This window comes from Castanea sativa, chromosome 1 (genome assembly GCF_040712315.1).
Source record: "Castanea sativa cultivar Marrone di Chiusa Pesio chromosome 1, ASM4071231v1".
NCBI lineage: Eukaryota > Viridiplantae > Streptophyta > Magnoliopsida > Fagales > Fagaceae > Castanea > Castanea sativa.
Genome location: NC_134013.1, coordinates 82,628,695 through 82,654,457, shown reverse-complemented (window position 1 = coordinate 82,654,457; position 25,763 = coordinate 82,628,695). Strand labels below are relative to the sequence as shown.

At 34.7% G+C, this 25,763-nt stretch overlaps 4 protein-coding genes across 7 annotated transcripts; 3 read left to right on the top strand and 1 right to left on the bottom strand.

Moving 5' to 3' along the window:
- Positions 1-63: 63 nt before the first annotated feature.
- LOC142618027 (serine carboxypeptidase II-2) lies at positions 64-7,241 on the top strand. The gene is made up of 10 exons (XM_075791005.1): positions 64-472; positions 856-963; positions 1,963-2,058; positions 2,156-2,248; positions 3,197-3,282; positions 3,374-3,637; positions 5,040-5,173; positions 6,012-6,107; positions 6,461-6,566; positions 6,763-7,241. Exons 1-10 carry the CDS (start codon positions 190-192, stop codon positions 6,922-6,924), a joined length of 1,428 nt encoding a protein of 475 aa, XP_075647120.1. The 5' UTR covers positions 64-189; the 3' UTR covers positions 6,925-7,241.
- Positions 7,242-8,741: 1,500 nt separating this feature from the next.
- On the top strand, positions 8,742-13,719 carry LOC142621504 (uncharacterized). Its single transcript, XM_075794773.1, has 7 exons — positions 8,742-8,946; positions 9,095-9,155; positions 9,272-9,381; positions 10,345-10,418; positions 10,499-10,602; positions 10,819-10,881; positions 13,274-13,719. The coding sequence occupies exons 3-7, from the start codon at positions 9,317-9,319 to the stop codon at positions 13,541-13,543; spliced, it is 576 nt and encodes a 191-aa protein (XP_075650888.1). The 5' UTR covers positions 8,742-8,946; positions 9,095-9,155; positions 9,272-9,316; the 3' UTR covers positions 13,544-13,719.
- Positions 13,720-17,583: 3,864 nt separating this feature from the next.
- Positions 17,584-21,964, top strand: LOC142621503 (pentatricopeptide repeat-containing protein At4g30825, chloroplastic). 4 transcript variants are annotated; one of them, XM_075794772.1, is made up of 4 exons: positions 17,584-17,706; positions 17,808-17,877; positions 17,973-20,632; positions 21,509-21,964. In XM_075794772.1, the coding sequence occupies exons 2-3, from the start codon at positions 17,858-17,860 to the stop codon at positions 20,512-20,514; spliced, it is 2,562 nt and encodes an 853-aa protein (XP_075650887.1). In that variant the 5' UTR covers positions 17,584-17,706; positions 17,808-17,857; the 3' UTR covers positions 20,515-20,632; positions 21,509-21,964. The 4 variants fall into 4 exon arrangements, with proteins under 4 accessions (XP_075650887.1, XP_075650885.1, XP_075650884.1 ...); XM_075794770.1 differs by having other exon boundaries at positions 17,808-20,632; XM_075794769.1 differs by having other exon boundaries at positions 17,607-20,632.
- Positions 21,965-23,474: 1,510 nt separating this feature from the next.
- LOC142635586 (uncharacterized) lies at positions 23,475-23,921 on the bottom strand. Its single transcript, XM_075809729.1, has one exon. It carries the CDS (start codon positions 23,919-23,921, stop codon positions 23,475-23,477), a length of 447 nt encoding a protein of 148 aa, XP_075665844.1.
- Between the last annotated feature and the right edge of the window lie 1,842 nt (positions 23,922-25,763).

Below are 25,763 nucleotides of genomic sequence, written 5' to 3'. Positions count from 1 at the left end.
AACGCTACCTTAATTACATCCAAAAATATGGGGGAAACGTGGAGGGCTGGTGGATGGTGTCAGCAAAGCAGCCAGGATTTGATTGTTGCTTGTTGTCAGCAAAACCAATAAAGCCAACATCATGGGAACCATTCATTTATCATTCTACCCAATACCCACATGCTCAACCCCCATTAAAACTTAAAAGAAATGACCAATCCCAGAGGACCCTTTGGTTTTGTTAACAAAACCTTGACCATCTTCATCTATGTCTATCTGGGCATTACTATTGCAACCTCTTCTACAGACCCACTTGTCCAGCAACAACTGGACAAGGTTCTACAACTCCCAGGACAGAGCTTTAACGTGAGCTTTGCACACTATGCTGGTTACGTAACAGTCAATGAAGATTCTGGGAGGGCTCTTTTCTATTGGTTCATTGAGGCCACTGAGGATCCTGAATCAAAGCCTCTTGTTCTTTGGCTTAATGGAGGTCAAACTTCAATATTCTGTCTTGATACCCTTTTCATAATTGTTATTGTTGTTTTTGACTTGTACTTTTTGAATTAATATATAGTTGTTTTTTGATATCTTACTGTTTAAATTATTCTATACTGTTTGATTGATAAGTTAGAACAATATGTAATTGGAAAAAGTCTTTATTTTTAAAATGATTCTCTATCTTGATGTTTTTTTTTTTGGATGAAGGAGGAGGGGTTTTAAAAAGAACACAGCATAGATTTATCTAACTTGTGTTTTTTTTGCCTTGTGACCCTCTTGTCTCTTGAGAACTGATAGCTCGTCTACTTTTCTGATTGCTATTGATAAAGTACAGTATTTTGAAATAAGTTCCTGACCAAAGACTAATTTCTTTAGGGCCTGGATGTTCATCCATTGCTTATGGGGAGGCAGAGGAAATTGGCCCTTTTCACATTAAAAAGGATGGGAAGACCCTTTATTTGAACCCTTACTCTTGGAATCAAGGTAAGAAACTTCTACGAATTTGTCAATTGTTTTTAAGTCTTTGTCTATAACAAATATTAATATTTGAGCAAAAAAAAAACAAGTAGCCAATAACCAAGTGCAGATGACCTGGTGGGTCTTGAACCCATGATCTCACCATACACACACTTCTTTTCTTTATTATCTTGGCTATTAAGTGATGCTAAAGGTTTCATAAAAAACGGGTGAATTACATAAAAAGAGTCTGAACTCTGAACTGGAGATATTTTCAATTAGCTGAAGCATGGCCTGTTATGGATTGGAATTAGTGCATCTTTTTACTCAGTTATATGTAAGCCACATCCTACAGACTATTATTCTCTTGGCCTACATAATGTATATTATATCATAATCTTACTCGAACTTTGTATATAAACTACTAACACTTTAAAAAGAAACAGATATCTGAATTATATTTATAGTCCCCTATGAGTAATTTGGGCAATATAGGGGGAGAGGAACAACCGCACATTTAATGAAGTGCAGTTATCAGATATTGAACTAAAATCGAGAGCATTATTTGAGTGGTCCTGCACTCTTGGTACTAGTAATATGCATTTGATTTTAGATTTTATATTCTAATTTAGAATGTAAGTATTTACAAGAGCATTGTACGCATCTTGTAGCATGGTCTTTAAGTATTTCTCCCCCTGCATCAATATAAGTCAATTAACTATAAATAAATAATTTTTATAGCATGGTGATATAGTATATGAAGCTTATTTGTAGATAAATTACCAATTTAAATAATTATACGAATTTATTTGAGAAACACTGATTGTTAGGCATATATGCTTCTTTCCTTAAAGACTCTTTCTTTTGTTCATCTTCTACTTATGAGGACCTAATTGGTTGAACATTACAATTTGCTGGCATGACTATTGTTTACATGTTGCGCTTTTGTGCTACATTTTCTGGAATGATAAAATCACATCAAGGTATTCCTTATGGTTTACTCAAACTACTTTTACCCTTCTGCAGTTGCCAATCTTATATTTCTTGATTCCCCTGTTGGAGTTGGTTTTTCTTATTCAAACACTTCCTCCGATGTGCTGAATAATGGAGATAAAAGAACTGGTATTGCTTGGACCATTTAATTTTGTGCTTCTGCTTTGAACAGTTTATTATTGTTGCTAGCTTTTGTACCTTAAATTCATCATTTTCTGGTTTGCAGCCGAGGACTCTCTAGCATTTTTATTGAAGTGGCTTGAGCGCTTTCCTCAGTTCAAAGGAAGGGACTTTTATATTACAGGAGAGAGCTATGCAGGTTGAGTTCAATCTTTGTATGTAGTTAATCTAAAGTAATGCCAATATTTTTGTTTCTACACCGTTGAATAGATGACACTGAAAAGCCTCTGTAGATCTGTTATTCCAGATGCACGATATATGGGCCTTTTCCAAGCATCACTTATTGTTGGGTTAGAATTAGGGACAGTGAATTATTGGTACATGTCATCTTATTCCGTGTTGCTGAATTTGAATATATATTAAACCACAAGTATCTTGTTCTTCTGATTCTTTACAACCCTCATGAAGCAGACGCCATGGGTTCGGATCCTGTTGTTTGATATAGGAAAAGGAAAAACTTCTCAATAATAATTAAAAGACACAAACATAGTGTCTGTCATAGTACATGGTTGTTTGGGAAAATATAAAGAATGATTTACTAGATTGAACATGCTCTATGGAGTCAGTGAGCCTAGAGTTTTGAAGATGTGAGAGAGTTAATAAAGGGAATAAAACAAGAAATGGAATTAAAAAATTTTCATTCTAATCACGGGTGGATCTTCATCTATTCAATTCTGGCAGGCCATTGTAAAGGACATACAAAGGCTTTCCACCTACTACTCATCTGAAAGGAATTTTAAAAAATAAATCCTTTAGATTGACCAAATTCTACCTAACTAGTCATAAAATGGTATCATTGTTGTAAAAGAATTACAAAGTAACATATTATGATAATGTGGAATTATTTTAGTAATTTCATCACCTTACTACCCTCCACATCCACCCCATTGTATAAGATTATTTTATATCATTGCAACAGTATTAATTACAACACTTATGTAAAACAAGGGAAGTAGTTCTTTGTTCATTAAATTGCTATGGCCGAAGAGGTTTATCGTATTTTATTTTCTGCATTTATATTTATAGCTTCTTTTGATGGCTTAGGAGGTTGTGTATTATGGTTTAATAACTGAAATCTGTGTTTCAGGACATTATGTTCCTCAACTAAGCCAAGCCATTGTAAGATACAACACAGCATTAAAGGCAAAAGCAATTAATCTGAAAGGTTATATGGTATAGACTCTGTTCTTCTCTATAGCTAAAGTTCCTGATTTGTTGTGTATCATGTTGATAGTTAAAACATCAAAGTCTATATGTTATGCAGGTTGGAAATGCTCTAACTGACGATTACCATGACCACTTGGGTGTTTTCCAGTTTATGTGGGCAGCTGGTTTAATTTCTGATAAAACATACGGGCTGCTGAACCTTCTTTGTGATTTTCAGTCATTTATACATACCTCAGATGCATGCGATAATATTTTAGACGTTGCTAATGAAGAACTTGGAAACATTGACCCATATAGCATCTTCACTCCCACCTGCCCTGCTAACGTAAGCCAGTCAAATCGGCTGCTGAAAAGAATGAATGTGAGTTATGCTGAACAATCAATATATATATATATATATATATATATATAATTTCTTTCTTAGATAAATGTTGCACATATTGGGGCATATGAAAAATCAGTAAGTTAGGTCACTAGTCCCCCCCCCCCCCCCCACCTCTTTCCTGGGTAGAAAAAAGGGTAAAAGTGGTGGCCAGTTGTGGAGATCCTACTGGGGCATTACCATGGTAGTTCCTACCTATTGAGAAAACAATGCTTGAAGGGTCTAGGCAATAAGGGTAGGCCGTTGGCACTCCTTCAAGTGTTTGGCCACTGGATCCTAATAGATTTCAAAAGGATGAAACCATGTCAACACCCCGTCCTTAACTGATTTGTTAATATTGTATCATCTTTCCGTAGTTTTTAGTGTTTTGAGTGAGTTTTAAATGGGGAAAACACTTAGCTGGCTGAGTTTTTTGCTCTGTCAATCAGGTCCTTTTAGCTATCTAGATGGTTCTCAATGGAAATTTCAGTTCATGCATTTCCTTCTGTGGATAGAATAGTTTTGTCTAACAAACTACTACTTGATTGTAGTCAGATAATCTTCTCTCTGCTTTGGAGATGGTTCTATTTCTTAGTGCCTCAAATAATTAGTAGCAAGCTTCATTTTGCCACGATGATGGAAATGTGGTCTATTGCATGTCATCCCATATTGCTACTCTTTCTGTTGTCAAAATTAAAAATCTACCAACGTGATACAAAAACAGTATATTAGAACTGTACATCTTCCAAAAATAGCGATTGTGGCTGCTCAACTTAAGGACTCTGGAGGAATTTAGTGTAGATTTTACATAGCTTTATTATGCTTGAAGAAAACTGCCATGGATATTGAAAATATTCAAAGGTCAAACTCTTTTTCTCATTCTGGAAGATTCCTTGACTTTGCCTTTTGTTCCTCAACTTTTTTAGATGGATTAAATCAAATATGTTTACAACAGTAATCTAAACTTGCTTAGCAGTACTTCAATGCCAGAGAAAGCATTCTTGCAAAACAAAATTATATATATCATATATGGCTATAAATAATAAAAATTGAAAATAATAATATAATATTGTTTTGGTCATCTATTATATATGTCCTTGCATTTCTTTTCTGTGCTAAATTGATGTACACACCTGTCACCGTCAAAGAGTAGTGTATAGATTCTCTGCCATATTCAGAGTTCGGAACTATCAAGTCCTGGATCAAACTTCTCCTATTATAGTTCTAGAGCTATATTAGTTTATTTAACCAGCTTTGGCCTCAATAGTCACCAAATCTAATATGAAATTGGAAATTATTATTATTATTTTTTTTTGCTTTTCTGAATAGATTTTTCATGATGCCTCTGAAATAACTAAAACATCTGGTCAGATGGTTAATGATATGTAATGTCATCTTATAGATGGTTGGTCACATTGGTGAGAAGTACGATCCTTGCACCGAGGCGCACTCAGTTGTATACTTCAATTTACCTTTGGTACAAAAGGCACTTCATGTTGATCCAGCTTTTGCACCATCTAAATGGTCAACCTGCAGGTATATAGCTCTTTGAAGATAAACATTTATAATTGCATTGCCACCTAAGGTGGGTGAATAATTTGGCCATAAGAAAATGTCAGTAGCTCAAGTATTCCTTTTGGTTAATTGGAATTTCCTGGTGAAGGTATGCCACAAATGTGCAGGTAGCAGTCCCAAATGATTAAAGCAACATTCTTATATTCACTAATATGAACTTTAAGTTTTGATCGAGTTACAATGATTCAGAACGTGTATAATGCAGTTAAGGGATGGAGAGGGTAAGGGACGTGGTAGAGAATCCAGCCATTAGGGTGGGATTTGGATGAAGTATTTAAGGGAAGGAGCTGCATGTAGGCTTTTTAGCCTGCCACTGGAATACAGTCTTATTAAATTGAGTGAGGAAGTCATGCATCTTTGTTTTAAACTTGTAGTTAATATATCCAGGTGTGGATTAGTATATACCTGAGTAAACACTGCCGAGTGTAATGTGATGTCTTCATATTTTTAACTAATACTTGATGCCATCAGCTCCCCATTCTATATACAAGTCATTCAATTTTAAGTAACTTATCATAGCATCTTAAATGGTGATATGCTGTAAGTTTTAATTTTTTATTTAGATGTTACTATTTAAAAGAAATTTATCTTTTGATGTCACTTGTGGAAATTGTAGCTTGCTTCTGCTCTGTGCACCACATATTATGTTTAGTTTATGAGTTTTTTCTCCCTAAAGAACTTGACATAAATCTTCTTCTTGCGATCTTCTATGTACATAAGTTCTGTGTACTTTGATAATCTTGACTGAAGTGATAGAAAGATGGAAGTCCTCATAATTTTCACTTATGTTTTTTTGTAGCGAATTGATAAATACTAACTGGAAGGATTCTCCTCGGACAGTGCTGGACATTTACCATGAGCTGATTCATTCAGGACTGCGTATATGGATGTTCAGGTTCCTGTTGACATCTAGCATATGTTTTGCATACATTTACTGCCTGCAGTATTGCTTTCATGTGTAATGAACATTTGCATTGACCTGTACGTACCAAAAATCACATGCATGTGCTTCCTTATTGATTGCTGGTATCAAAGCTAGGAAGCACCCTGCAAATGATCACATGCATGTCTAATGGAAAAATTGTAAAAATAAAATTGATTTCTAAAATTAAATTGAACTAAAATTGTTTTCATGCTTCCTGCATCATGCTGGTTCTGCTGGCAAATGGTTTTTTCTTTCTGATTCAAGTGATTTCAGAAAAACTTCTGGTAATGATCCAAGTTTTATTCATCTTTCCTCTGTGACAGTGGTGATACAGATGCCATAATCCCAGTTACAGCCACCCGGTTGAGTATAGATGCTCTTAAGCTTTCAACTTTGAGACCTTGGCGTGCCTGGTATGATGATGGGCAGGTATATTAAGTTAAAATAACCATTTTCTTCTCCAAGCTTTGTTGTTGTTGTTGTTGTTATCATATACTTCTCTCTTGATATAAAAACAGTCTGTTGTTCAATTATAGACTACTTACTTCATCTCTATACTATATCAATAAGTAAATTTACTACATATGGCAGTAGACACTAGAAATTAAGAAAATTTGTTGAACAGGTGGGTGGATGGACTCAAGACTATGCTGGGCTTACCTTTGTATCAGTCCGGGGAGCAGGACATGAAGTTCCTTTGCATAGGCCCAAACTAGCTTTGGCACTCGTTAAAGCCTTCTTGTCAGGAAACTCAATGCCAAGTTTAGAACTAGTCAGTGCATCTTGAAGTCCCTATTACTTGTTCCAGGAATCAGAAGGAAAGATTACTTTTCCATGTGTCTACTGTAGATTGGTGGATATCTATCCAGTTAATGTTGTTTCAGACTGTACAATTAGTCTAGGGACAACAAATTTTACAACTATTGGGTTGGTACGTTGTGATTTGTGTACAATAACAATAGTGTCAACTATATAGTTGTTTGTTTACAATAAAAGTGGCATCAACAAGGGTGTATGTTGTTTGCTGGCATTGGCAAAGATCACAAGGTTGGAATTGCCATCATGTCAAAACGTCATTGGCAGATTACATTTTTTTTCCCATAACTATTCTGCTGTATAAGCTCTCCCTTTTCTAGCTTATATATATATATATATATTATTTTTTATATTTTTTAAAAAAAAAAGAAGGAAAAAAAAACTCTCTTGTGTGTGTGTATTATTTGCGTCGTCTTGTTCCGTCTAGCACCAGATTTCATTCCCTCTAAAACTACTACACGATCTAATTTAACAAAAAGATACACAAATACAAAGTGCATTGAATGTAAAGTGTGTACTCTCTAAGCCTATTTATCCCCTCTAATAAATAATTTGAGAAAGAGTGGGAGGATGAAACCTATAAGTGCAATTCCAAACTCGCCCCAGAAAAGAGCAATTTACTTTAGTCCTAATTGTCTTATGGTGTTTAAGATTTAGTGCAGGAGCACTTGAGAGTAAAAATGGTGAAGTCCTCCAATTTCTTGGGTCTTAGTCTAAATTTTGTTGAAAAGTTCAATAATATTTTGGAATATGGTGGAATTTTTTTTTCTAAGCCAAACTGGTTTTAATGAATGAAGTCATGCTTGCCAAACTGTTCTGGAGAATAAGGAATGGTTCTGAGGAACAACTTTTGTAAAAATCAATTTGTTTTCACTGTCAAGTTAAAGGCTTCTAACTCTTGGGGATGGAAAGGGCATTTATGTCTCGTTGAAACACAATCTTGACAAGAGCTAAATGGCGTGTGAGAACTTAAAAAAATCACTACATGCCATACTAACTCAACAGTGGAAAAAAAAAGAAAAAAGGATTGGCATGTTCTCTAAGGGGGCCAACTTGCAAGATGAATTAATTTGGAACTCAAGAAGTTAGTCTTTATTAGCCCAAGAAGTGAATTGATATGCAATCTTTGAATTCAAGAATTGAATCCAAAATTGGCTCAGGTAGTGAGTCACTACGCCATCCCCAAATTCAAGAAGCAAATCCCTCTAGTAAACAACTTAACACCCTATATATCATAATACCTCATGTTAGCACTGTTTATGTAATGTGTGTAGTGACCTAAAAGGGTAATAGCTGTAGGCCATGTGGATGAGTTTGTGTGATAAGGTGAGGGCTTGTAATTCATAAAATTCTACATTCTCTATGTTTGACAAAAGAGGAAGACTTATATGTGAGTTGAATATCCAAAATGTTAACAATGCATTTTCCCTTACTTTGTGCTTTAGATAAAATAAGTTGCGGAGAAAATGAATTGTCTCAACTCTAAAACCTAGAATGGAGGTAAATTGGTAATTTAGTGCTTTTTAATTTTTTTAGAATCTAATTGATGTTAATTTAAATATAAATAATTAGTGAGTTTTTTTTTTAGAATGAAATAATTAGTAAGTTAAACACATAATTTAAGAAGAAGCTATAGGATATACTATGTTGAAAATATGAACTTAACATAATCTTCTAACAGAATAATTTGTCTATTTTTCTAACCTTTTACTTAAAAAAAAAAAAAAAAAAACCATCTCAAAAACTTTTTTTAAAAATAGTCTATTTCTATTTTTTAGGCATTTACCAATCAATCACGATAGCTTGATTTTATATTCGAGGCCCTAGAGAGAGAGAGAGAGAGAGGGAGAGTATTTGAGTTCGACCAGTAATCTAAAATCAGACCCATTTCCCTAGCAGTTCCTATATTGGTAGCATCCTGTCAAAACTGCATGGTATCCCTCACCCTCTCTGATGAAACTCGGTGCCTACAAGCCTGGTCAGAAAATGCCCGGTACGTGTTTGTTAAAATGTCTGACCCAACTTTTCACTTGTCTTCATTCAACACTTTTACCTTTACCTTAGTAAAACTAGCGTGATTTGAACTAGACTTGCTCGCTTAATAAGCGATCATGAACCAGTGTTTTTCTTTTTGGGTGCAGAAATCTTAGCTTAAATATTTGGGTTTGAGGACCCAACTGCAAAAAAGGTGTTCCTGAAGTGGTATGGGTTTAAAAATCTGCTCTTTTTATTTAAAGTTACTCTTTTTTATTTGTTATAGTAAAATGCAGTGATGGGTCTTTTGAATACTTGAATTCTGTTGTGTTGTGTTGGAGCAGAACAGAAGGGAAGTGAATTAAAAAAGGTTGAGGGGTGCAACAAAAATGGTGGTTTCAAGTTCTAATCCACACAGCAAGGAGATTTCTATCAGGAGGAGGATTGCCAGCATGTAATGATCGCTCTCTCTGTGTCCATTTGTAAAGAATTGAAAATCTAACTATTTTCATGTGAATGGAATTCATCTTTGACAATGTGGAGAATATTAGTGCATATGCATTTAACCTTTGCTTTTACCATGATTTATGTAGAATTATTCCTTAGATTCCAATTACTGAAGCCCGACGACAAGGGGAAATTAGTGCATATGTATTTAACATTAGCTTTTACCATGCTTTTGCTGAATTTATTAAGAGTCGAATTACTGGAACTTGGTTGTAGGTTAAAATGTAATTTGGTTGTTAATAGGGTTGTGAGTTATGTGATGATACTCATGAGTATGGATATTTGGGTCTTTTTAAATATGGTGGCATTTTTAGATTTTGGATATTGTGGATAGTAGGATATTTTGATTCTATATGTCTTTGTGATAGGTTGTTTTGCTTAGAAGAAGCTTATTTAGTGCTTTTTATACGAATTTTATATGGCAGAAGCATCTATTTAGATTCACAGCAGTTTTTAAATCAAATGAACTGTTAGTGAGGAAGTCAAAAGGGATAGAATGTCCGTAGGAGGTCCATAATTTTGGTTGTGTACTTCAGACTCCAATGTCAAGTTTTAATTGACTGCTAATTTAGAATCAGTGGATCTATTCTTTTTAGAAAGGGTCTGTTCAAACACATGAATTCTGAAGAGGAAAAGATGCCAATATTGGAGTTTTTACATATCATGATAACAAGGGTTCAAAGCTTCCTATATGTAGGATAGATGAAGAATTTTTGTTTTATCAACTTCTACACATAATGTTTTGATAGCAATCATAGAAAATGTAATGACTTGGGACACATTTTTAATGTTTGTGCTTTTTGAATCAGGTTCTGATTTTGATTATCTGTTCCCTTTTTTTTCTTAGCCAGTGTATATATAGTAGTAGTATTAAGTATCTTCTCTAATTATAACTCATACAATATTGTAGATTCAATAAACGAGAAGAGGATTTTTCGTCCCTAAAAGAATACAATGATTATTTGGAGGAAGTGGAGGACATGAGTAAGTTTATTAATTTTCCTTACTGAATTTCCATACATATGAGTGCTTATTTTAACAAAAAGAAAATCAATCTGTTTCAGCATTTAACTTGATTGAAGGAATTGATGTCCCTGCTATTGAAGCAAAAATCGCAGAGTATGAAAAAGAAAATCATGACCAAATAATGATAAACAGAGCTCGGAAGGTACTTGAATAATGTTCTGTTTTCTTTCCCTAACATCTGCCACTTTGTCCCTAACAAGTGGTTTGAGATTTGGATTAATAATTTTTAATTAGTGCCCTAGAGAAAAAAAAAAATTTATATGATATGAGTTCCTCATGCTAGCACTGGAGAATTTTGTGATATGTCCCTTAATATTTGCTTAAAGGCCTACTAATTCTGGTGATATTAATAAAACAGGCTGAAGAATTGGCTGCGGCTCAGGCTGCAAGCAAGGGTCCTGCACAGAATGATTCTGATGGGGTGAGAAATGAGATTTTTTTTTTAACTATCATATTTTTCTTGAACTAGTGATGTGGTGTGATTTTATTTTTCCTTCTATTTGTTTATACTTTGTCAAATTTTTTATTTGAGGTTTTTGGGAGCATATTTATTGATATCTGTCATGCAACCTTTTGCCAATAGTATATAAACTAACTAGAAGCATGTAAGTGATATTGAATTAACTATAGTGAAACATTTCTCAATTGGCTGGGAAATCAAGAAAATGGAAAATAGAAAAACCGGAAGGCAAACTTGGGATCTTTAATTTTTTGTGAACTTTTGACAAAATATACATGTTTTTGATATTTTCAATTTAATGCTCTGCTTTATTGAGGCAGGACAATCCCATTTTAATTTTCTACTTGCAAGTTCTATCTCTAACTTATGAGCATATAAATTTTGTACTTGCAAGTTCTATCTCAAGCCTTGAGAGCAGCCAATTAATGCAGAAATGCTATGGGAAAAGTATCTAAGCAACACTTCTTGGGCTGCACTTGGGACCAGCATTGGTTGATGACCCTTTTCAACTCTTGGTTTGCTACTTTAATGGTTGCAACTGAATAGCCTTTCTTTTAGAATGAGCCCATAGGCAGTGATATTAATATATCATTGTAACTTGAAATCATTGATGCTGCGTATATTAAATATTATACTCCCTTGAATCAGATAACGTATGTGTTCCTTGTATATGTATTGCTCCTAATTTGAAAATTATTTTCGTAAACCAACATTTTAGCTTTATTTTTTATTATTATTATAATGTTAGGATACCTGGAATGTGGCTACACAGCTTGTGTATTGGGATTGCACTTTTCTTTAATGAATTTATTTACTAATAAATAAATTAAGAATTACGTATAAAAAAAACTAATAAATAAATAAAGAATACCTTGAATGTGGTAATGCAGTTCCTTTTCATTGCGCATAATTGGTGTTTCTACTCAAATTTTAAGTTGATACTTGATTTACACTTGTCATAATAAAGCCAGTATCACATTATTCTTGCTACTGCTACTTGGACTTTCCAATAATTCAGAGAGATGTCCATAAATGTTTTTAAAAGGAGAAAGATTCATACTCTGATGTAACATGGGGAGTTTGTAAATCTTCTTATATTACATTGCACAGCAGCTTGGGAATTGTGGTCACTATTTTTTTGATTATCTAAATCCATAGGGTAACATTTGATGGAACAGAGTTACCATTGCCACAGTTAAGTTTCTATTGCTCAGGACCGTATTTGAATGAATGATGCTTCATAGGCCTTTTTCTTCTCTTCTCTTGTACATAATTTTCTATTTCTGCTTTTTTTTTTCTTTTCCTACTTCATTTTTTTGATGGAGTAGTCTAGTATTTATATAATTCTTCTTACCTATCAAATGTATATATGTGTGTGTGTGTGTACATTTATTAATTTTCTCTCTTTCCCCTTTTGGCACTTCCTTTGTATACATCCTGTGTACTATGGTGGGTGCTCCCTCTCTCTCTCTCTCTATTTGTGCTTTTTCAATGAACTAGAGTTACTAAATTAAATAATCTGGTTTTATTCCCAAGCCTTTACCCCACTGGGTTGAGAAATGGTTTAGTTGGATGGACCTCCAAGGAGATGCATATTATTCAAAATGGGTGGGCAAGTAAGAGAAGAATGACATATGACCTATGTCAATTTTTTGGCAATGAAAGGCATCATATATGGGTTAGAGTAAGTGTTTGTCTTAACTGCTATCAGTGTTTAGATTTTACAAGGATCAATTATAAATGAAGTTCTCCACCAGTGAATGGGACCCATATTTTTAATTATTTCAACACACACAAGTATGTGTTGAGTTTATTATCCTGGTCTCTTAGATGCAGCTTAGACATCTAGTCAATTCACAGGCAAAAAAAGACTGTACAATGAGAAAAATACAACGGAAAAACTGTCCATGTTATACATTGCTCTGGCATAGGGAAAGTTATATTTCTGTAAATCATGAAGACTGATTGCTTTTCTTTTTCTTTTATACTCCTGCAATAACATTCTACTTGGAATGCCAATGAGCTTTAGCTCAAATGGCACTCTCCCCAGAACAATCTTGGGATCTTGTTATTCCGCTCATCGGCAATCATAGGATGCCAAAGATGTTCAATATATGTTACATTTGAGACATACACCAGATGATTCGGTCATTCTTGAGAACGTTAATTGTTAATTTGCTTGTTTTCTATTTAATTGTTGAATCCATTGGCCATTTTCAATTGGATGCTTGCATCATGATGCTTTGAGTTTATTCTGTTAAACTTTTCCAGCCTAAAAGAGATGAGAACATATTGATACTTCTTTTTGCGGAGTAGAAGCAATGATGGCATTTTCTTCTTTTTATTGAGACAGGCCCCAAACCAAAGCTCTCAAACAGGATATGGTACTGGTGCACAGGGACAATATGCTCCTACATTTGCTGGAGGGCAGCCACGACCAACCGGCATGGCGCAACAACCAGTTCCTCTTGGAGGGGGAATCGACCTCCATGGTTATGCTGCTGATGATGAGGAAACGATGAAGCTCCGAGCAGAGAGAGGTGGAAGGGCAGGAGGGTGGAGTGCAGAGCTGAGCAAGAGAAGGGCACTTGAGGAAGCGTTTGGAAGCATTTGGATCTATTAGGACCTATGTTTGTTTTTCCTTTCTTGTAACTCGGGGTCCTCCATGTGGGGTAATTCAATTTTCTGTCAGATTCTGACAAGCAATCTTAGAGCTTTTCTTTTTGTTTTTCAACATTGAGTGTAAATTACATATGCTGAGGATAGATCATATATTGAAATGATAGATGAGGTTTGTCATTAGAGATGTGCGCTCTAGCCCCCATTAGCTTCCCTCCTAAGTACCCAAAGCTTGGAACAAGATAATTTGTCATAACGATCAATTATCGAATGGATCAGGAGTCATTATATTCAAAGTTCAGACTACCATACATTCAAACTATTGGATTACCATCACTGCGATTGGTGGAAGTCAATATATTTGGGATGGAAAGATAATTACTATGTTTGGACTGAGATTGCATATATGTGTGGCCTAGAATGGGGCCATTTTATACACACGTCCCCTTTTGTTCCCGCTCAAATACATCCACTCTAATCAACCATTGGATTATATTTTATTCTTATATACCCTCTATGTTTGCAAAATTTAATGATTATAAAAATAAATTTAAAAAAAAATCAATAACCATCTCATCTATATTTTTCTTAGAACAAAAACCACTTTCTTTTTTCAAACTTTGTTGAGGATACACAAATAAGATATGTAAGTATTACAAAGAAAGATAGAAAGGGTACCAACTACCAAGTTGCCATGGTCTTAGCTTGACAAGTGAGTTTCAATTAGCTTAATTGATAAAGTTTCTTATTTCCAAAAAGAGATTTGGGATTCAGATCCCACTAACACAAAAAACTAATTGGGATTTTAGCATGATAATAAAGAAGAATCATATCGTTATATGACCTTAAACGAAATGGTAAAATGCAAAACTGACCTTCTAAGTTTCTTTAAATTTCATTTCAGTCCTTTAACTTTGTTTTTATTCATTTCAGTCCTTTAACTTTCAAGTTTATTCAATTAAGGCTTTTCCATCAACTTTTGTTATATGTTGTAGTTAATTTATCAATTTTATAAATTTTTCTTCAAATTTTTTAAATTAAAAAAATTCAATTAATGATTGAAAAATATTTTCCAGATTTTTTTTTTCAAAAAATTTTAACAAAAGTTAAGGAAAAAGCGTTGATTGAATAAATTTAAAACTTAGGGGATTGAAATGAACGAAAGTAATGTTAGAAGACTGAAATGAAATTTGAATAAAATTAGATCGTCAGTATAGCATTTTAGCATAAATGAAACATATTAGTTATCAACAATGTCTATTGGATTGGCATCTTAGCTTGATAAATGAGTTCTAGTTAGCTTAATTGATAAAGTCAATTGTCTCCAAAAAAGAGATTTGAGATTCAATTCCCACTACTATAAAAAAACTGATTGGCATATTAGCCTAATAATAAATAGAAAACATACCGCAATATGACATCAAACAAAACATATTAGCTATGTAACCTCATTTGTAACACACTAGCACAAAGAAACAAAACAAATGGTGTAGTCTAGGACCCAAAAGATGGGCTAATATTGCCAAATAGCATAATTTTAGAAAAAATTTAGGAGAAATGCATCCGGCTAAACTTGTTTAGTTATAAATTTTTTTTTTTTTTTTTTTTTTTTTTTTAGAACTTGAGTTCCAAGCATTATGGGCTCGCATGGCAATCCGATCACTTAGAACTTGAGTTCCAAAAAAGTGCTACATGATTAAATAAGTTTAGCCAAATAGGTTTCTCCTAATTTTTTCCTAAAATTATGCTATTTGACAAAAAAAGTAGTGATGACAATTTAAACCTGCGCTTGCAGGTACCCACCTCACCCGCCCTTAATGGAAGGGTTTTACCTGCCTCGCATAACATATGGGGCAGGAGTGGAGCTTAACATTTTCCCCTGCACCCGCCCCGTTTATATTTAAATAATTAAAAAATATTTTTGTGGCGGGGTCAAAATTGAATAAGCTAAATTCTAACATCACACAATTTATTTATAAAGATGAGATGTCAATCAACCTTAGCTATTCTTGTTAGAGTGAATTAATCAGGTGATATTTGAGTACGTGCTTGGAATATATGTAAGTCAAGGAAATTGAATAATACTAGTCTTGAATTGATTAAGTTATGCTCCTCGGGTTTGGTCAAAGGCATAGGTTTATACTTGTTCTTGGGTTACAATGCTATCACTCTCTTTTCTCTTCTCTCCAAATGTTTAATCCCCCCTTCATAGGGGATCTCTTTCTCTTATATAGTCATCTAGGTTATATCCTGGCCTTCCACTTGGAGGGCTAGGGCTTATTTACCCTAATACTTGTCCCATCAGAGTCTTACTAGAAGGTTTCTCTACTAGACTGTGAGTTATGATGACACTGTTCAGGAGTCTTAATGCGGCCAGCTAAGTGAGTATAGAACATTGAATGCAGAGGTGATAGATGCATTGTCTGTAGACTTCCCTTTCTTGCTTGATGACAAAGTTTCCTTCCCTTCCTCGGTACGTGCCCAATGGTCTTCAAGACTGGACTTCAGCCCTTCCGAGGACGTATCAGTATTCTTGAGGTCCTCGGGCATTCTAATCTTCTTGGATTGGTGGTTGTGTTGTCATATTTGCTCTAAGGATTCTTTTGTTGTACTTTTCGAGGTGTGCTCCTCTGGTGTTGATCTCTTCTCACTCATTCCTTTCCTCGGCTTCTCATCCTCTCACAATTTTTATAGGTTTTTTTACAAGATACTCATATGTGTTTTCAGCCATCTACCTTTAAATTTATGATGTTTTTTATATTTTATTATTGAATTTATACTTTTATGTTTTTAATATTTATGTTGTTTATATTTTCTAGTTGTTGTACGGTTATGTTTGAATTGTTTTTGTATTTTTTTATTACTTGAATTGTTGTATTGTTATGCTTTGAGAATGTTTTGAAATGTTAAAATTTGTTTTTTTAATAAATGTTTATGAGTTTTAATTTAATGCATTCAAAATAAAATTTTAATAAACTATATATATATACACACGTGGGGATAAATAGCTTGGATAAGGGTATTGGGTTGTGGGTTGCGCCCGGGGATGTCAAAGAGCCTGATGACAAACAAGTATTAGTAGAGGTAAGTAGGTCATCAGGCCGAGGACGGAAGTTGGTCAGGACAAGCAAATGATGTTGTCTGAGGAGACAAACCTCGGGAAACAGAGTGGAAGCTTGAAGTCCGATCACCCAACAAGTATTGGGAAGGAGATAACCATGCTTGGAAAGAGGATAAGCTTTGGAGAGAGGAGAATCAACAGGGAATTGAGAAATATTTGGGAATAAAACTGCGATCACTGCATTGAATGCTCTGCACCTAATCAACTGGCCACATTAATATGGAGGTGATGCCTGAACAGTGGTTTCTAGCCTTACAAGTTTACAACTACCCACCAAAGACTTCAAGAATGTTATGATGGAACAAGTATTAACGAGATTAGTTACTTGATCAACAGGTAGAAGGCTAAGATGAGTGGAGGGGAAGGAGTATAAAAGGGAAATGGTTCTCTTACAGAAAAAGGGGGATCAGAGAAAAAGAAGAAAGAAAACCTCTTTGTAACCAAGAACTCAAATATTTGTATAAGTCTGAGAGATATATACAAGAACATATCATCCTCGGATTTGACTGATGAGTGTTTTTCTTTCAACTTGTTATTCTCATTCATTCTAAGATTAAACTAAGTCGTAGTGATTCTTACTGGACTCATTTAACGTTCAATATTATACTCATTCTCTAACAAATTTATTGTTGTGGGTTGGTTGTGTCATTGTCCAAACCTATTGGACCGTGAACCAATTCACGTCTTACAAAAAAAAAAAAAAAAAAAAAAAAAATATATATATATATATATATATATATATATATATATATATATATATATATATATATATATATATATAATTTGGGTGCAGCAGGATGAACCCTGCAAAAATGGAAGTGGGATAGAGGCAGAGAATAGGCAACTTGCCCCATACCCACCTGTTGACATTCTTTTAAAAAAAAAAAAAAAAAAAAAAACCCCCACGAAATATCTCTCTATATCTTATATCCGTAATAAAAAAAAATCTTGGCTCTGGTTTGGACAATATTTTACACACGTACACACTGGTTCTAACTTCTAACTTCCTCCACTGCTTCAACTTCCCTTTATCTCTAAAACCCAAGGTATGCCTAGCATCACACATACACATACTCTTGCTGGGTTTCATTGTTACAAATTCCATAACAAATTCATTCACTGATGCATGGAACTTGTTTGTAAGTAGGTCACTGTGAATCATGGCCTCGCTGAAGCTTTCCATTTCGTTGGAAACCTATGATTCCAAGAAGTTCAATGTAAACCCACCTCAACCCTTGAATTGGTGCTCTGTATCTTCAATTTTTAGTTACATTCATGTAAGTAAAGCTTGTACAATTAATTCCTTGAATAGGGTCACTCACATTAAGGTCTCTCGGTTTGAGACTGACTTGCCGAACACTTCTGAATCTAATGGTTTTGATAATGAGAGCTTGGTTGAGAAAAGGCTGTTGGGTACGAAGAAGGGGATTAAAAGGGAGGTGGGTTTGAAATATAGGTTCAAAAGTTATGGTAGTGAACGAGAAATAGAGAATTTGTTTGTGGGTGAGGGTGAATTGGATGTTAATTACTCTGCTATTGGGTCTGGCTTGAGCTTAGAGCATTGTAATGCTGTTTTGAAACGGCTCGAGAAGTGTAGTGATAGCAAAACTCTGACATTTTTTGAGTGGATGAGAAACAATGGAAAGTTAGAGCGGAATGTGAGTGCTTATAATTTAGTTCTTCGGGTGATGGGTAGAAGAGAAGATTGGGATGCAGCGGAGGCGATGGTTCAGGAATTAAGTAATAAATTTGGTAGTGAATTAGATTGTCGGGTTTTTAATACAGTTATTTATGCTTGTTGTAAGTTGGGGCGAATGGAGTTGGGTGCAAAGTGGTTTCGGTTGCTGTTGGAAAAAGGGGTTCAGCCTAATGTTGCTACTTTTGGGATGCTCATGGGACTTTACCAGAAGGGTTGGAATGTTGAAGAGGCAGAGTTTACTTTTTGCCAAATGAGGAATTTTGGAATTGTTTGTCCTTCTGCGTACTCAGCCATGATCACAATTTATACCCGATTGAGGTTGTATGACAAGGCGGAAGGGGTTATTGGCTTAATGAGAGAGGATAAAGTGGAAAAAAATCTGGAGAATTGGTTGGTAATGCTGAATACGTATAGTCAGAATGGCAAATTAGAGGAAGCTGAGCTGGCATTGGTCTCGATGCAAGAAGCAGGGTTTTCCCCAAATATTGTTGCATACAATACATTGATAACTGGGTATGGGAAGATATCCAATATGGATGCTGCTCAACGTGTGTTTCTGAGCATTCAAGAAGTTGGACTAGAGCCTGATGAAACAACTTATCGTTCCATGATTGAAGGTTGGGGTCGTGCAGACAATTATAAGGAGGCAGAATGGTACTACATGGAGCTCAAGCGGTTGGGATACACTCCTAACTCATCTAACCTGTACACACTAATAAACGTGCAAGCCAGACATGAGGATGAAGAAGGTGCTGTCAGAACTCTTGATGACATGCTGAAGATGGAATGCCAACATTCCTCTATCCTTGGAACTCTTTTACAGGCATATGAGAGGACTGCAAGGATTGATAAAGTGCCCCTAATTTTGAAAGGTTCGTTATATCAACACGTTCTTGTTAACCAGACTTCTTGCTCCATTTTGGTCATGGCATATGTGAAATACTGCATGGTGGATGATGCAATAAAAGTGTTGGGGGAAAAACTCTGGAAGGATCCACTTTTTGAGAGTAACTTGTATCATTTGTTGATTTGCTCATGCAAGGAGTGGGGTCATCTTGAGAATGCTATTAAGATATTCACTCAAATGCCCAAACATGATGGCAAGCCAAACTTGCACATTTCATGTACAATGATTGACATTTACAGTGTCATGGGTCTTTTCCCTGAAGCCGAGCAACTCTATTTGGAGTTGAAATCTTTGGGAATTTCTTTGGACATGATTGCTTTTAGCATTGTTGTGAGAATGTATATCAAAGCTGGATCGTTGAACAAGGCTTGTTCTGTTTTAGACATGATGGACAAGCAGAGGGACATTGTTCCAGACGTTTATCTGTTCCGTGATATGCTTCGCATATATCAAAGATGTGGTATGTTGGATAAATTAGCTGATCTATACTATAAAATCTTGAAGAGTGAAGTGACTTGGGATCAGGAAATGTACAATTGTGTGATAAACTGCTGTGCTCGTGCTCTGCCAGTTGATGAGCTTTCTAGGCTTTTTGATGAAATGCTTCACCGTGGGTTTTTTCCTAATACCATTACCATCAATGTGATGCTCGATGTTTATGGAAAATCCAAGCTTTTCATGAAAGCTAAAAAGTTGTTCTGGATGGCTCAAAAACGAGGTTTGGTAGATGTGATCTCGTACAATACTATTATAGCTGCATATGGCCAAAATAAATACTTCAAGAACATGTCATCTACGGTTCAAAAGATGCAACTTAATGGCTTTTCGGTTTCACTTGAAGCCTACAATTGTATGTTGGATGCTTATGGGAAAGACAGGCAAATGGATATCTTTAAAGGCGTCTTACAGAGAATGAAGGAATCAGATTGTGCTTCTGACCACTACACATATAACATAATGATCAATATATATGGAGAACAGGGATGGATTGATGAAGTAGCTGGTGTGCTCACAGAATTGAAAGAGCGGGGACTTGGACCTAATTTGTGCAGCTATAACACATTGATCAAGGCATATGGAATTGCAGGAATGGTTGAAGATGCTGTGCATTTGATCAAGGAAATGAGAGAAAATGGGATAGAACCTGATAAGATAACCTACACCAATCTGATCTCTGCACTGCGTAAGAATGATAAGTTTTTAGAGGCCATTAAGTGGTCCTTGTGGATGAAGCAGATGGGTTTGTGACATAGACCATATATAATATGTTTGGGTGTTTTGCTTTTTAAGCCTCTCGACACCTGAAAGAAGCCTGGGCTCTAGGAATCAGATCCTACTAACACCTCTCAGAATTTAGTTGTCTGCGGTAAGGGTTTTTTTTTTTTTTTTTTTTTTTTTCCTGCATCTATTTTTTTTTTTTACTTATTATTTTAATAAAAATTTCTCTAACTTCATGACCGAATCCCAAGTGATTTTTTCTGTCATTAATTGTAATCATCTTATGATTGCAGCTTCTGCATTTACTAAATCTACATTTAATTTCAACTTGAGAAATGCCAAAAAATGTGGGATAACTACCCTGGTTTAGTTTAAATTTAGCAGTCTTATAAGTATCCACCTCAGTTTATTTTGCTTGTAACTGTTAGAAAAGGATCGTGAAATAATTTAAGGCTGACTTTAAAAACTTGTACCACTTGCAGATTACATTTATGTTATGATAGCTGAATTACACATGAAGCAATTGTTAAAAATCTTTAGCAATCATGTCAAATGTGGAATGGACTGTTCTCCAGAATCCTCACAAATTGTTTTGTTTTTCTTTTCTTTAATGCTTGTACCTTAGAACACATTTTTTTCCAGCACAATTATATTGGCTTGTGACATCTGGTACTGCTGCAGGGACCGGTAGACAGGACAGTAAGTTCATGTGTGTCCCTTCTGTTTTGCTTGCGGAAACTGATGTAAATTGTTCCTCATTGTAAAGTTACATAGTCCATTATGAGCTGCAGCTCAAACAGCTATCGAGAGGTTTTGGGAATGCATTTTTTGCAATAATTAAGAATGAAACATTACCCTTGTTTGTTGAAAGCATCTTGTTACTTCTTTTATAACAACTGCATTCTTCTTTGAGGTCTCTGATCACTGCATATGAATGTTGTTGGCATCAGATTTCTTTTTTAATCTCATGTTGATAATCCTGTTTGATATAAATATTTATGTATGCTCTTTTTATTTTGTGCAGGCTGAATGATGTTGCTGATTGTAGGGTAAGATAAACCTTGAGTTTTGACATTAAAGTAGCATATCTGCTTATATTAGGGGTTCTCCAACAGAATTGAACTGTTCTTTACATCAAAGCCAACAAGCAGTACAGGAATTTGGCTGGCATAAGCTGTAAAAGAAGATAAAAAATTACAAACAGGCATCTTGGTAAATGCTATGACTAAGAGAGGTACAAAAAAATGAAGGGGAGGTAAAATGCCACTGAAGGACTCAAATGAGGCCGCAGATGTCACACTTCTCTTAAGAGTAGATGCCACTAAGGCAACTTTCTATGGATGTGCTAAGAGTTTAACTTTTGGGAACACAGCAGTGTTGCTTGTTTATTCTGTCAAAGTATTGCAATTCATTCTAGGATTGGTATTTGTAACTCTAATTTGATTATTTTACCCCATAAATCAATGTGGATTGAAACAGTTATATATAGATATCTTCAGCATTAGGCTTTGTGATTTCATGTACTTATGCTCATGAATCTATAGGAATACTGCGAAGTACTTCTTCATATCTCCTCCCCCACCCCACCCTCCCCCCCCCACCGGCGCGTGCGCGATGTTCATATTAACAAAAGAAGAAAAAAAAAAAATACTACAAGATAACCAAAGCTTAACAGCTAATATTTAGTTCACTTCTATTTGTTTCAATAGATATTAGGGAAATTACTTGGGGCCTTGCATAGCGGATTATAAGTACCATTACTAGAATTCCAAGCCACCAAATTTCTTTGGGACATTTTGTTGAACAGGTACCTTGCAGATTCTTTTAAAAGCAGTGTCAACTTGAGGCACTACTTAAGCCTTAAGGAATTTGCACATATTAAGAGCTATTTAAAAGAGCTAATTTATCCACTCATTCCTTAGTCATTACATAAATCGTTACTGGGCAAAAGAACAAAAGATAAATTGGTAGATATTTAACTTTTACACTGATGCATCTATTGGACTTCATGCTGGCAACATCCAATCTAAGTCTGAAGAACTTAACATCTGGAAAACGGATCAAACTTGTTTTAACACTAGTACACACTATAGTGTATTACAAAATACATTCTCATTGTTACTAAAGAGTGCAAGTTTTAGAAAAATTACTGTATCATATGAGTGATGTCTAAAACACATGTAAAAAGTAGTAAATTGAATATGAAACTGCATAATAAAAGAAGACATCACTAAGCAAAAATCTCAATCATAAACATTAAACGAGATGCAAATATAATCTAACCAAGAAAGCTGAATTGTTGATTTATTGCCACAGACGGCTTAGAACAAAAGGCGAGATAACAAATCCCGTCTTTCACTAAGATTTCGAATAACTATCTCAAATTACAATCTAGTTCGCAAATGTAACAAACTAACATTAATACAGCAGTTAAGCATATGACAAACTAACATTAATCTAATACAGCAGTTAAGCATATGACAAACTAACATTAATCTAATACAGCAGTTAAGCATATGTAACATAGAAAAGGTATTAAGTATGCTTACCCATGAGAAATGTGAATACCTGGAGCAGGAATCTTGTTCCCCATTAGAACACAAAATACAGTCTTTGTCTTTCCATCTTTTATGTGAATAGAGAGTATACAAGGATCACATACTTGTTAGTCATGCCCAAAAGAAAAAAAATCAGGTACTAGTTCTGAATATCAAGATGCCAATAACTTAAGCTCTATGCAGAGTGCAGACTGCAAAGCATGTTCAAATTGACAGTCACTGATCTTACTAGTATGCCAAGAAGTTCATTTAAATTTTCAATCAAGGAGTACATATTGCGATTACAAGAAAAAATGGTCAAAGAATTAGGAAGAGTAATCTTTTCATTGTCTTTAATAAGAAAGAAAAAAAAAATTTGAATAATGACATTCCAATCTTCCAAAAGATAAAATTTGTATCTAAATGATTGTATTTCGGCTTCTTCTTACTGCACTACCAACTTTTCTTCTTCATCTTCTTAACCTGCATTATTGGAGAACAAACTCTGACCCTTTCCACCCATTTTTGCATCTCCTCCTTCCTTAACCCCAAACCCGTCAAAACCCCACCAACACAAAACCCAAAAATCCAATCTTTAGCTCCTCTATTTTCACACCACTGAATCAAAACAGCTCCAATTAGCCCAAAACCCAAAACCCCACCAAGCACATTGCTTTGTAATTGTAACTCTTTCCCAAACAAAAAACCCAAACCACAAATCACCAAAAGCCCAAGAATCAGCAAATTCCTGTTCCTTTTTCTTCTCCTTCTCCACCCATCAAACCCTCCTCCTCCAAGCACTTTCCAGAACCAGAAACCACCCCCATTTCCATCTCCACCGCCAATTTCCGCAATGACCAAATCTAAGGGCTGTGGCAAAATCTTGAGTTTGGAGGCCATGGTTGTTATCAATTGGAGTATAAACCTTGTTGATCTTTGAGACCCATTTCTTCTTTTGCTTCTTCTTGCACATACAACTGGTGTTTGGACCTTTCTTGTGTAGATAATTGAGTTTTGCACCTGGGTTTGATGAGAAAGCAAAAGGGAAGAGTGAATGAAAGAAGAATTTGGGGCAAATTTGGTGGTGTTGTAACGAGAAGTATTCATTTTACAAACTGGGTACGAACGAATGGGTTTGCGTGAGAGGTGGGAATGGGGTTTGAAGTGAATGGGCTGCTGCATTGTGATCTGTGTTCTTGAGGAAGAAGAAGTATGAGCCGTTGGAAGGAGATGAGTATTATAATTTTTTTTTTTTTTTCAAAATAGACTGAGAAATTGGACAAAAGGCACTCCATTTTAAACTATTAACCGCCAGTTCAATCGTTTATGAGATGAGATTTTTGAAATTTTATGGTGAAATATTTCTCTAATGAAATATATATATATATATATATATATATATATTTTGTAGAAAGAAAGTATACCCAAACTATGAATAAAAGACTTGTAAAAAAAAAAATAAAAAAAAAAGAAAAATGATATGTTCATAATACTTTTTTACCTATTAGTAATAACAAGTAACAGCCTGCTATATAAGATTTATTATGAAAATGTTGTGAATCTATCATTTCTTGTGAATCTATCATTTCTTATGAATAAAAGATGCCTAAATTTTGTTACAGTTCCTTAAGGAATGTAATGGAATTGAAAGGAATAAAAAGAATAATATTAGAATATTCTTCTCTTCTCTTGTTTGGAAGTTTTAATGGAAGAGAATGGAATGGGTAAGAGGGAACTCTCATTCTTTTCTATTTCCTTAAAACCTCAAATTTGTATTCCCCTCGAAATTGGGAGGAATGAGAGGGAATGTAATTGATTTAATGATTTTTTACTAAAACTCCCAAAATACCCCTATATATTAAACTCTTTATTTTAAAATAGAGATTTAATAGTAATATTGTCATAAATTGATTTCATGTCATTCCCTCCATGTTGCTCCCAAACAAGATTACTTACATTCTATTCATTTCCATTCTTTTATTTTAAAACATCCAATCAAGATTACTTAATTTCATTTCATTCCTTTCTTTTTCATTCATTTCCCTTACTTAAATACATTCTATTTCATTCCATTCCATTCATTTCCATTCCTTTATGATCATTCCATTTCATTCCCTTATGAACTCCCAAACGGAGCCTAAGTTCTATGGTTTAGGTATCCAAACTATTTTAACTCTTCCTTTCACTTTCCTTTGTGCACGTATTTGACATGATGTATACTTTAATACATTTTAACTCATTAATCTCCACACTTATAAAAAAAAAATAAAAGAATTTCTCACATTTTGAACGTGGGATTAAACATTTGACTAATTTATTATCTTCCAAATTTATTCCCACATTTTTTATTTATATTTTTCCCTAAATTATACTTAATTTTACACTTGTTTCTATGAACTATAAAAATGCATGATTCTCCTTCTAAAACCAAAACCTTGTCATACTCAGCTCTCCTTTAGTCACTTTCCTAGTTAAGTTGATGAAAAACTTTGTCACAAGAGTGACATGACACTAGCTTATATAGAGGGATAGACTATAGCACCATTCTTCACTAGGATGGAAAAGAAATGTACCCAAAAAGGTAAAACTCAAAGTTTTATTTTGAGAGTTTCAATCTAGGGTGTCATAAGTTGAGAGGATAGTGCTAAAGTGCTAGAGTGTGCTAGAGTGCTAGGTTCTAGCACTATTCTTTATAGTTAGACTAAGACACTAATCGGTTTTTAGTGTAAGCGAGAATTAAAT

Bases quoted from the DNA above. Each gene is read 5' to 3' on its own strand.
- LOC142618027 (XM_075791005.1), top strand. From the start codon at position 190: ATGACCAATCCCAGAGGACCCTTTGGTTTTGTTAACAAAACCTTGACC. The intron at 3,283-3,373 runs GTATAGACTCTG...TATGTTATGCAG, and splicing joins TTAATCTGAAAGGTTATATG to GTTGGAAATGCTCTAACTGA. The intron at 6,108-6,460 runs GTTCCTGTTGAC...CCTCTGTGACAG, and splicing joins CTGCGTATATGGATGTTCAG to TGGTGATACAGATGCCATAA.
- LOC142621504 (XM_075794773.1), top strand. From the start codon at position 9,317: ATGGTGGTTTCAAGTTCTAATCCACACAGCAAGGAGATTTCTATCAGG. The intron at 10,603-10,818 runs GTACTTGAATAA...TTAATAAAACAG, and splicing joins TGATAAACAGAGCTCGGAAG to GCTGAAGAATTGGCTGCGGC. The intron at 10,882-13,273 runs GTGAGAAATGAG...TTATTGAGACAG, and splicing joins CACAGAATGATTCTGATGGG to GCCCCAAACCAAAGCTCTCA.
- LOC142621503 (XM_075794770.1), top strand. From the start codon at position 17,821: ATGGCCTCGCTGAAGCTTTCCATTTCGTTGGAAACCTATGATTCCAAG.
- LOC142635586 (XM_075809729.1), bottom strand. From the start codon at position 23,921: ATGGCCTCCAAACTCAAGATTTTGCCACAGCCCTTAGATTTGGTCATT.